Raw genomic sequence first — 11,867 nt, forward strand, 5'->3', positions numbered from 1 at the left:
TTTTTTCTCTTGCAGTTTTGTTTAGATCAGCAGAGAAGTTTTTGCTAGTCAACAAGAGTTAATGACCAGCATGAACGTTTGTGGGTCAGTATGACTTCTAGATCATTAACAAATTGTGACTCAACAAGAATTAAAGGGACAAAGGTTAGTGAAAATGACAAGTGACCTTTTAAGATTACCCGTAGTGGTATCAAAAATGGGTTTTTTTTTTTTTTTTTTTTTTTTTTGGAAATTAACGCCCCAAAACGCCACACATGCGGCCCCTGGGCCTTGTTTTGGGCAAAATGGTATAAGGCGTTCTTATATCAACGCCCGAGATGAAAAGCATTTGGCCAATAGAATATTTATTTGTTTTAAACATTAAAAAATAGTAAATTACAAGTTTTGTCCTTTATCTTTACATCAAATTTCAGGCGCTGTCCTTTAGCCAAAAAGTTGACAGGCGGTGTCCTTTATGTTGCCAAATCTTGCAAGTTTTGTCCTTTTAACTAAACCAAGTTAAATTTTTTGGTTAAATCTGGTCACTCAAGGGCATTTTAGTCTTTCTACCCCATTTATTTAATATTATTTAAAAATAAAACAAAAAAAATTAAAATAATATTATTATTATTATTATTATTATTATTATTATTATTATTATATATAGAGTAAATTACTGACCACCATCACCACCACCCTTCATCACCATCACCACCACCCTCCACCGCCGCCACCACTACCACCACCACCGCCACCACCACCACTACCGCCACCATCAAACACACCTTAAACCGCCCAACATAAGAATCTAGTGAAATCCCTATCTCTCTTCTCTCTCTCTCTCTAATATAACCTGTCACCACTTTCCATCACCGTTCACACATCACCGCCACCATAAGCATCCATCTACAACCACCACCATCGTTCATAAACAAAACCCCCAAATTTCAATTACGCAAAACAACATAAAACCTAACAAAAAACCCCCAAATTTCAATTATGCAAAACAACATAAAACCTAACAAAAACAGTTATTTTCGTTTCATAAATTCTACCTAAACCAAAGTGGCATTCAATTCAACTCCTAACCAGAGATCCAAACCTCAAGTAACCGTACCAAAAAAATCCACAAACAACATAAAACCTAACGCAACCAGTTATCTTCTTTATCATCAATTCTAAAAGCAGAACTTCATTGAAAATATCTCATCAATTCACAACAAAACACACAAAATTCAATCAATCATAACAAACAAACCTCATACATTAAGTTGATCGGTATACCCCTTCCTCACAATCTCACTCTCATCACAAAGTTATCAAAGAACAAGAACCTTCTCAACCCATAAACCCTCACAAACTGCGATAACGAAACGAACGACAACGTCGCCACACTGCTCAGCGACAGCTGCACCAGCTCCGATCACAGACCTGTGTCACCGTCTCCGATCTCCGATCCGATCTCAAAACAAGAAAAAAATCACATGCGGTGGTGACGATGGGGCTATGGCGGTGGTGTGTCGATGGTTGGTGATTTGGGGGTGGTGACGGTGAGGCTATGGCGGTGGTGATTTGGTGACTGGTTATGTTAGAGAGAGAGAGAGAGGGACTTCAACTTGTGAGAGATAGATGAGATATTATATATATTTTTTTATTTTTTAATTTATTGCAAACTAGTCCCTAAACATATGTTTTTTACACAATAGTCCCTGAAGAGATGAAATGACAACAATACCCTCATGTGCATTGCACATGACCAGATTTAACTAAAAAATCTAACTGAGTTTGGCCTAAAGGACAAAACGTGCAAGATTTTGAAAACACAAAGGACACCGCCTGTCAAGTTTTGGTTTAAAGGACAGCGCCTGCAATTTGGGACATACATAAAGGACAAAACTTGTAATTTACTCTTAAAAAATAATAATTGGGTAATGATTGGAGTGCCACGTGTTGAACAACGCCCAATGGGGGGGGGGGCATTATCTCACTACGCCCATTTCTTCAAAACGCCCCTTTGCTGACTAGGACGACACGTGACGGATAACGCCCAGGATGGGGCATTATTCACCATAAGTCCATAACCACTACGCATGGTCTAAGACGGTTTACTTGATGTCATCACATATTAAATTTTAGTTTCCACCGACCTTATGTGATTAATACCCTTGCTATAAACTTCATCAATCAGTATTTGTATATTATTACCTTTTTATTTTTATCTTAAACATATTCCACTAGTCAAGTAATCAAGTTAGGTTCTCGGATGTTACAATGGAAAATGGATTTAATGAGCTTTCTGATTTATGTTCATGGGCTTATGGTAAGTGATGGGTTCAAAACAATTCGCATAGTCGAAGTTAGGTTCTTCGGATGCTACAAATGGATTCCTAATGTAGGGGTGTGCAAAAAACCGAATTAACCGACAAAATCGAACCGAAAAAACCGAACCAAGTAAAAAACCGGTGGGTCAGTTAATGGTTTTTTTGAAAACCGAAAGTAGCGGGTCGGTTATGGTTATCATTTTTTCTATACCCACCATAACCGAACCGAACCGACATGTAATAAATCTTTGTAGAATTTTGGACTCTTCACCATATTTTTAATATTTGATGTTTTTTACTGAAGATTTTTAATACTGGGTTTTTCATATCATTTTGTGGTTTTGATTGAATGTTTATTTGAGTTTATGGAATGTATCATATCACTTTATTTGAATATTAGATAATAATAATTGGTATTAATATTATAGATTATATATTTTTTAATACTATGTAATATATTAATATATACAAATATGCAATAACAATTTGTTCCATGTCAAAAAAATTAAGCTATTTTTAGCTAAACTAAAGACACGGTTAACCACCCATAACCATCAAAACCGAATAACCATAACCACCATAACCGATCAGTTATGGTTATGATTATCCAATAACCGACATCGCGGTTATGGTTATGGTTTTTGGTCAAAACCGACCCAAACCGACCCATGCACACCCCTATTCTAATGTGGCCATTAGAGGTGCACTGGCCGGTTGTTTTAAAAAGCCGGATCGGATTTTATCCGATTAAGATAAAATCAAACAATGGTCAAAGCCGCATTGTAAAAATCCGAATAGGATTTTATTCAGTTCTAAGGTCTATAAAACTCAATCCGAATTCCTAAATCCTATACACTAGAATTAGATTATCTAAAACCGGATTTCTAAAAAATCCGGATTTTGGATTTTTAAGGAAACAAATACATCTTTAATAATGCAAATTAAACTAAAAAAAATTCATATATTATTTATTTTTAAAAGTTCTATCGACTATATAATATATGTGCGTTAAAAGAACATAGAAAAATAAATAAATAAATATAATACGCAAACCTAAGTTCATCTTTTTAGATTTTTACAATTAATATAACATAAACTGGTAAAAATATAGCAAATAAATAATATATTTATAAGATAAACTCAATAAAACTCATATAAAAAATAAGAAACCGGAGTTTTTAAATCCAGATCCAAAAAATCCAGATTAGATCCGATGTGAGAAGACCTAGAAAAAAATCTGGTGGGTTGAAATATCTGAAATTCGGATTGGATCCGGTTTCAAAAATCCGGTTTCCCCATAGGATCGGTTTTGGATTATTTTTTGGTTCGGTTTTAGATTCGGATTTTTTGTATACCTCTGGTGTCCATGTGGCCATTTCCATATGGGCTTTGGGTAGCGATATGGGCTCTTGTTTAGCAATATAATTTTCTTCTAGTTTCATTTCTCCGAGCAGATCTTCATTTGGGCCTTTTTCCACTTTATGAGCCATCCACTCCAATGGACCAATTAAAAAAAAAAAAAAAAAAAAAAACCTAACAACCACTCAACCAATGGAAGCAAGCCACGTCAGATACTAATAACAACCGATGCCTTATTATCTATATTTCAAGATCCACCACTAAAGTATATATCCACTCCTTACCCTCTCTTTTAACAAACTGAAGAGAAGTAGCCATGGTTTCTTCTGCTTCATTTGGACCTACATGCCACACTTGCCTCTCAACTTCACGGTCCACCGTCACCGCCGCCACCGTCACTGGCGGCCGCAGCGACAAATACCCATGTAATATTAATTTACATTCATCACCACCAAATTCATTGATGTACCAAAAAAGAAGCTGGTTTGATAAGTCTCTTATTCCTTTAGCTGCTTCAATGACTCTTCTTCTCTCATCATACCCTGGTATATACTTATACTACTCTCTTTCTTTGCATTGGTTAATAACTTAATATTACCTTTTATGCTAATAAATATAACACAAGTTGTTTTAGCATCATTAGTTCATTACCTTATCTACATATTTTTATAAAATGTAATAAGTTTTTAGAACAAAGATTGGTAGGTGATCTCATATGCTCTCAAATAATGGTTTTCTTTACTATAACTTTTTACTTGATCATGCAAATTTGACTATTTTAAATCCACATAATAAACACAATCAGAATGACAAATATCTTGACTGTTTAATTAGGAAATGTTTTTATAGGCGTCTTTTTTTTAACAGTGACTTACTTTTTGATTGACCCAATGTCACACCGCCTACACGGCGGCCCTAGCCAAGATCTAACCAGACTAAGTTGTCTTAACTGGGCCTGCGTTGGATTGGTCAGACTTGGTTACGGCGTTCCCCCGTAAACCGTACTGCCTCCACACGAGATGCCCCCCTCGGTGGGTTTGTCACCATCATTGCCCAATATCCACCCCAATATAAGGGGAGGGGGGTGGTCACTAGTGATAGAATTCTATCACTCACAAGCACCAATCAAGTTCCGCCATGTCATCAACCATTTTTTTCATCACTCACAACCTTTTTTAGTGGGGGTGGTCATCACTCACCACCACACCCAACAATTTCCCCCCAACCAACAATACACTCACAAAAAAAAACATCACGCGTTGTAAAAATAACGAAATTGGATTTTCGTTATATATTAACGCGTTATACAATGAGGTCGGGTGGGGATTTTGAAGTTCCACGCGTTATGCAAATTCCCGTGATGCTATAACGTAACCGCCCCGTGGGCTCTAAGACAAGTGAGAATTGAACTTGAGTCTCCATTGGAAAACCCAAGTCTCCTACTACTAGGCCACAAGTGGGGGGGATTTTTTTATAGACGTCTGAAAATTATTATATTAAAGTTTTGATGTTTTCATGATAGGCACTTATTTATATTTTTTTAAGAATAAAAATCACTCAAGTTTTATGATAATTAGGTTGTTAGTATATTTTTATCAACCGGTTAATAGTGAGTGAACTAACTAAAACAATTAGGAAACTTGATTACTGACTACTGTTTTGTTTCTTTCCAATTTACATATTACTTTAGGTTAAATTCGGAAAAAAGAAATAAACACATAGTAACCTCAGATTTATAATTATTATTATTATGTTCAGAAAATCATTCCACACGAAAAAGCAATGGCAGGTAGTCGGGCAACAAGTTGCGCCGCCACCCCCTTTTGAATAGAAAAACCAATTCTACTAAATACAAAGTTTGAAACCTTTAGCGACGAAGAATTACTATTAACGACTTTTGAATACAAAACTATCTTTCAATTAAAATGTGAAACCAACCAATTGCAAACAAATGATAGGTAAACGGGGCAACAAACTGCGCCGTAACACCCTTTTGAATTTACAATAGTTGAATAATGTTGGACTAGAGTTACCATTGAAAATATAGTTTGTGTAACTTTATTAGAATAATGATCAATATGTGCAGTGTTCTGAAAACCAAAACAACCATTGATCTAGCTATCCTACCTGCTTTAACTAGTCTGGTTTTAAGTATTTAGCTCGGCGAGTGAAAACCTCCTGGTATGGTTCCTAGTTTAACTGGTCGAACCTCCTGGTATATGATACGTGGTTGCAAACCCGTTGTTTAATCGTTTTAAAGTTTACATAAATTTTGGTATCAAATATATTGATAAAAGAAACACAACACGATACAACCATACTTTGTTCTTTGTATTCCCTTTACTAGACTAATTGGTTTGGCGATGATGGTTATAGCCCACGCCGGAATACTTTCGGGTTTCCCTGGAATAGAATCAGTCCCTGGTCCTGAACTACCAAAGATTGATTCCCTCACTCGCTTCAACGGTATCGTGTGCCTTACCAACTCTTTTACTTACAATTCTAATTCTAATTCTGATTCCCTAACACAAAGTATAAGTTATTGCAGAAGAAAATCAGAAAAGGTATGCAGAAAATGATGCAAGATTTAGAGAGTCTCCCTTGCTTAAGGAGTTGCTTGAAAGATCCAAGTTGAACAAAGAAAAGTAAGGCCCTTCCTCATATACATTTGTCATACTCATATATTTCTAAATGTCCATTTAGTAATCTTTAAATTTCATATTTGTACCATTTCCGTCCCTGATGTTCCTGAGATATGCCAGTTCCGTCCAAAAAGTTAACGGTCGTTAACTTTGACTGTTCAATGAGGGGTAAAAAGGTAATATTACCCCTTGTGCCGTTTCTGTCCCTGTAAACAAACCACCCGAATGTCAGGGACGTAAATGACAGGTAACTTTAGAAGGGGTAAGATTACCTTTTTACCCCTCGCTTAACAGTCTAAGCTAACGGCTGTTAACTTTTTGGACGGAATTGGCATTTTTCAAGAATGTCAGGGATGAAAATGGTACAATTCTGAAATTTGGCCTGGACTGGCATAATTGGACAAACTGCATGAACGAAAATGGCAGTTAACTTTTTTTTTTTTTGAAAACTTCATTAAAACACACGACAAAGCAACCCCGAACTAGGGAAGCCTACAACCACAAAAAGAAAATTATATAATTACAAATTTACACCAATCTACCCAAAAGACCGAATTAAATTTAGACCTACTCTTAAACCAAAGAAAGCCGATGGACTTGACTTCACTAATAATCTCTTCATTAACAATATGCATTTCTCAATGCAATGTACTTTCTTTGTTACCAATTTTTTTTTAGCAAAATTGCATTACATAGTTCAAATTATGCAACACAAAAAATCAATGTGAATTATGATATATTTAAATAGTGACTTGTTACTCCTTTTAAATTGGTCCAACTAAGATGGTATTTTTTTTTTTTTATAATTGCATAAAAAGTTACTTCATGGTATTTAGCTTACTAGTTCATCATTGTTACATAAGTTTTTAACACTGAGATCCAGGCTGATTTTTCTTAACAAATGATATTGACAAATGATTATGGTAAAGTTTGTGATTAAGCTATGAGAAATTTTCAGGAATCGACAAGCGATTCAAGACAAGTATTGCATAAGAGGAGCGGAATGGGGAGTTGGCGATTGCTCAGCCGAAGGGATGACACAACAAGAACGAGAGGAGTTTATCATGGCGTTGAAAAAGAAGGCCGGGATAGAATGAAATTCTTGTACATTTTGTAGACTAGCTGTATTTTCGTTATCGATTGATGACATGAACAATGTTAATGGAAACATGGAAGTTTTACATGTTAAGCATGATTTATAACAAGGATTATGTCACACCATTGTAGATAAGTTAATGAACTAATAGAAACCTTAAACACGAAGGATTTGACCCTCAAAACAACCTCGAAACACAGAAACAAGGTAGCGTATCATGACCATCGGCTATTTTCATCTAGGGTCGTAAATGAACTAAAAATTTGTCGAGCCGCTTGTGAACTACTTGTTCATTATTCGTTAAACAAACAGACATGAACAAGAGTATATACTGTAACGTAAACAAACTCTTGTTCGTTTATTTACGTAGTGAACTATTTATTTATATTTATATATAAATAATATAAATAATAAATATTGTTAATAATAAAATATTTTTAAGTTTTAATAGGCTATTTTTTTAGATGTATTGGCATTTTCATGTTTATTCATTTATATTCGTTTTATTAAACGAAGATGAACAAATTGTATTTACTTAACTAACTAGGGCTGACAAATCGTGTCTTATCGGGTTTAACAGGTCTCTAACGACGCGTGTAACACAAGTATTAAACATGAATACAACTCGTTTAACTACTTTATATCTCATGTTTATAACACAGTTTTACGTTTTATGTACCAAGAAGAAGAAATGATAGATCCTAACCTCATAAAACTATTTATTTTTAAAAGGTAAAAAAATCACGTGTATTTTTTCAGTAAACAGATCTAATCGTGTCTAGATATAATCACGTGTATTTTTTCAGCAAGCCCTATAACTAACAAACATGAACAAGAAAATGCTTTCGTTTGTTTGGTTAAACTTAAACGAATTAACACGAAAGAGGGCCTCTTTCATGTTCATTCGATTCGTTTACCAACCCTATTCCAAGTAATCATGGGAATTTCAAGGTAGTAAATAACAAGATAAATCATTAGATACATAAAAAAAAAACAGGTCAACATTATTCCAACAGGCAAAATGAATCTTTTAACTGATTAAAAAAAACAACAAAATTCAAAAACTTTATTCAAACCACATGAAGGGGGAAAACATTATTCAAAGAGTTAATTACTGTTTTCGTCCTTCTGGTTTGTCAAAAATCACTATTTCAGTCCATTAGTTTAAAAATTACGATTTCAGTCCTTGTGGTTCACTTTCGTAACCATTTCAATCCACCTCGTAACCATTTCAGTCCTTGTACTTAACATAATAATGGACTGAAATGGTTACGAAAGTGAAACCTCAGGGACTGAAATTGCAATTTTTAAACTAATGGACTGAAATAGTGATTTTTGACAAACCACGTGGACGAAAACAGTAATTAACTCTTATTCAAATCTTACTAATTGGAGACATAATTCCCATAAATCCTTTCCCTTTTTGCATCCTCAAACTCTCTAAGACATGTAGCATGTTTTATTCCGGCGACATGAAACTCCATCACTCTACCACTCGAACACATAATATCACAAACTTCACATAAAAACGGATTACTCATCGCTTTACCACCTCTTCTCGAGTCGCAAAGTTTGTTTTTATGTGCCGAAGTTTCACCGTGAACCTTTAGATGGTACGCAGTAGCAAACGCGATACGGCAGACCACGCAAACAAACCTTGAAGAAGAAGGCCGACTGCTTCTAGAAGACTGCAGTGTGCGAGAGCATTGTTCGTTGAACGGCTGTAACTTTCTTTTCCGGTCAACGGGTGTTTGACTTTCGAAAACTGGCCCCTGTATGAAACATTTTAGCAATTTTGAAACAAGAAACCATAACAATATGCTACATATAGAGAATACTTTTAACTTGATTATCATTTAATTTCATACAAAATACCCTAATAAGATATCATTAATAAGTTAATAACCGACGTCTATAAACTAAACTATTTGTAAACGATAATAACTTTCACAAAACGATAACTTTCGACAATTGGGTCCCACAATTTCTGATTAATTACGGATTGAATTCGAGAGCGATGAATTGTGTCTTGACCCATTCAGATGAGCCACGACTTGACCCAAACTTGAGCATGGAGATCGACATAATTCACACCAAATCGGGTTGCTAATCGACTGTTTTCGCTTCTTCATTTGAGACATGTTGACTTTGTGGTGTTGACTTTCAATGTGATAGCTAAGGGAAAAAACAGAACCGAAAGTCAACTGACAAGCTTTGCAAGAAAACACAATTTTTTCTTTGCGCGTTAGGCTGCTTGAAGAAAACCGCAGCATCGGAGACTTTCGAGAATTGCTCGGTGCCAACTCAGCATCCTCTCTCCTGGCTTGAGTTGGTGGGCCCTACAATGTGGATTTCTATGGTCAAAACAGTTTTCGAGAAAACTGATTATTGATAAAAAAGAGTGGGCTGATTTGGATTATGTTTTATCTCTAACGGGTCAAACACGTGAAAAAAAATGAAAATAAACGGGTTAAATGGTTCAAACAGGTCAAAGTCAACACTTGAGCAGCGAAATGATAATAGATAAAGAGTAAAGTACACGGATGGTCCCTGTGGTTTACCAAAATTTTGGACTTGGTCCCTAGCTTTCCAAAAGTACACAGATGGTCCTTATGGTTTACACTTTGTAACACATTTAGTCCCCAACTTTTCCCAAAAGTACATGGATGGTCCCTGTGGTTTGCACTTTGTAACGCATTTAGTCCCTAACTTGGACCTGCTAAAATCCAAGATTTGTTAGCTGGGGACTAAATGCGTTACAAAGTGCAAACCACAAGAACCATCCGTGTACTTTTGAAAAGCTAGGGACCAAATCCAAAATTTTGGTTAACCACAGGGACCATCTATGTACTTTAGATAAAATAAGAAATCTATGTAACACACATAAATGCGAAAGTATACGTTAAACGCGTATTTAATAGTACATATCTAGTATATTTTGTTTTAAAGGCACGTTACGTAACATAGAGTTATTAGTAATCAATTAATTTATAGATAACTATCATTGACGATATTATCAGTTTAATATCGGATATGTGGGCCCTAGGGTTACCTGTGCGGATATGAGTGGTTTGAAGTCATTTTGATGTTGATATTTTAACGCTTCCATTTTCTTACGATACTCTAGCTCCCTTTTAATTGCAAGCTCCACTGGCATGATGTTGCTCATTCTAACCATCTCTTCCTCCATCTTGACTATTTGACTTTTAGGGTTCGTATTGTATGAAACCAAACAAGTTGAATACACTATCACATCTGAAACATAAAAATACAAGGTAGTTAATCATATACCTAACAACCAAAGGAAACTATATAAGTGACACGTCAAGTATGGAAACTTTATAAAAGTGAAATTATGCCCCATAAATATTTACGTAAACGTTGAGTATCATTTCATCCCCTATCAACATGTTATTCATTATTTGATAGAAATTGTGTCTGTTAATAATTTGAAAAGTATTTGTTTTAGAAAAGTATTTGCGTACAATGGCGAAGCTTGAGATTTCCGACCGGGGGGGTCAAAACATATATACCAAAAAATTTCTATAAAATTGGGGGTCGAAAACGTATATACTCAAAAATTTCTATACGAAAACTATATACTCTCCACTACTGAGCGAAAAGTTCGGGGGGTCGGCCGCCCCCACTATCCTTCGCCCATGCTTGCGTAGTGATTTTAGATTCGCACACACTTGCACAAAATAAAATACAAATGATTACACGGCGATCAATCTAATCCATATATCAAGCTTTTAGTCACAAATATGCATTAACACCTTAAGGCAGCACTTCACCCTTCACACCTCGGCTTTCGGGACCTAAACGCCTATGAGCGTCTCACACTTTCTAAAACCCATATAAAACTAACTGTCTAACAGCTAAGCAACTGTCACATAGTAAAAAAACAACAATGGTGATAATATAAAAGTACTTTGTGAAGATAAAATCTTCTGTTCCAAAGTAAATTGATTCAATTTAGGTTAAATTCAACTCTACAACCAAAACCCACAAATAAAAATGCAAAATTTCTTCCCACAAAGACATCAAAACCCAATTCTACAAATTATCAAGCAAAACCCCAACAAAAATCAATCTTATACAACCTTATCAACATTCAAAAAATTTAAAAATGCGAAAAAATAACAAATTATCAAGTAACATTCAACAATCAAGTAGATTACACTGAATGAAACTCCAATTAAGTCAAATCGTTGAAATGTAAATTGGGGAAAATGTGAGGATCATTACCTAGCTGCGAAATTGCAAGAATTTGATCAACACCCGCTATCAATTTGTGAGGGTGATGTTGTAATTAGGAAGATATATACACAAATGCCATGAAAATCGAGGTGATGACGTTAGGTATGGTTATGATCGGAGAGAGTGGCTGATTATTATTGGCTATTTATTCAACAACTTCTTCAATCGACACAAAAACTTGAGTAAATTACAAAAATCATCCTTTATCTA

General features: G+C 35.2%; 2 protein-coding genes across 3 annotated transcripts; one reads left to right on the forward strand and one right to left on the reverse strand.

The window, feature by feature from the left end:
* Positions 1–3,928: 3,928 nt before the first annotated feature.
* Positions 3,929–7,517, forward strand: LOC110895673. The gene is made up of 4 exons (XM_022142999.2): positions 3,929–4,204; positions 6,036–6,125; positions 6,208–6,304; positions 7,260–7,517. The coding sequence occupies exons 1-4, from the start codon at positions 3,976–3,978 to the stop codon at positions 7,396–7,398; spliced, it is 555 nt and encodes a 184-aa protein (XP_021998691.1). The 5' UTR covers positions 3,929–3,975; the 3' UTR covers positions 7,399–7,517.
* Positions 7,518–8,661: 1,144 nt separating this feature from the next.
* On the reverse strand, positions 8,662–11,867 carry LOC110895671. 2 transcript variants are annotated; one of them, XM_022142997.2, is made up of 3 exons: positions 11,646–11,867; positions 10,450–10,652; positions 8,662–9,169 (listed from the first exon to the last, which is right to left on the reverse strand). In XM_022142997.2, exons 2-3 carry the CDS (start codon positions 10,585–10,587, stop codon positions 8,783–8,785), a joined length of 525 nt encoding a protein of 174 aa, XP_021998689.1. In that variant the 5' UTR covers positions 10,588–10,652; positions 11,646–11,867; the 3' UTR covers positions 8,662–8,782. The 2 variants fall into 2 exon arrangements, with proteins under 2 accessions (XP_021998689.1, XP_021998690.1); XM_022142998.2 differs by lacking the exon at positions 8,662–9,169 and adding an exon at positions 9,226–9,736 and having other exon boundaries at positions 11,646–11,803.

Source organism: Helianthus annuus, chromosome 12 (genome assembly GCF_002127325.2).
Source record: "Helianthus annuus cultivar XRQ/B chromosome 12, HanXRQr2.0-SUNRISE, whole genome shotgun sequence".
Classification (NCBI taxonomy): Eukaryota; Viridiplantae; Streptophyta; class Magnoliopsida; order Asterales; family Asteraceae; genus Helianthus; species Helianthus annuus.

Coding starts and splice junctions, on each gene's coding strand:
- LOC110895673 (XM_022142999.2), top strand. CDS start 3,976: ATGGTTTCTTCTGCTTCATTTGGACCTACATGCCACACTTGCCTCTCA. Junction 6,126..6,207: donor TTCCCTCACTCGCTTCAACG/GTATCGTGTGCC, acceptor AAGTTATTGCAG/AAGAAAATCAGAAAAGGTAT. Junction 6,305..7,259: donor TCCAAGTTGAACAAAGAAAA/GTAAGGCCCTTC, acceptor AGAAATTTTCAG/GAATCGACAAGCGATTCAAG.
- LOC110895671 (XM_022142997.2), bottom strand. CDS start 10,587: ATGGAGGAAGAGATGGTTAGAATGAGCAACATCATGCCAGTGGAGCTT. Junction 9,170..10,449: donor AACCACTCATATCCGCACAG/GTAACCCTAGGG, acceptor TGTTTCATACAG/GGGCCAGTTTTCGAAAGTCA.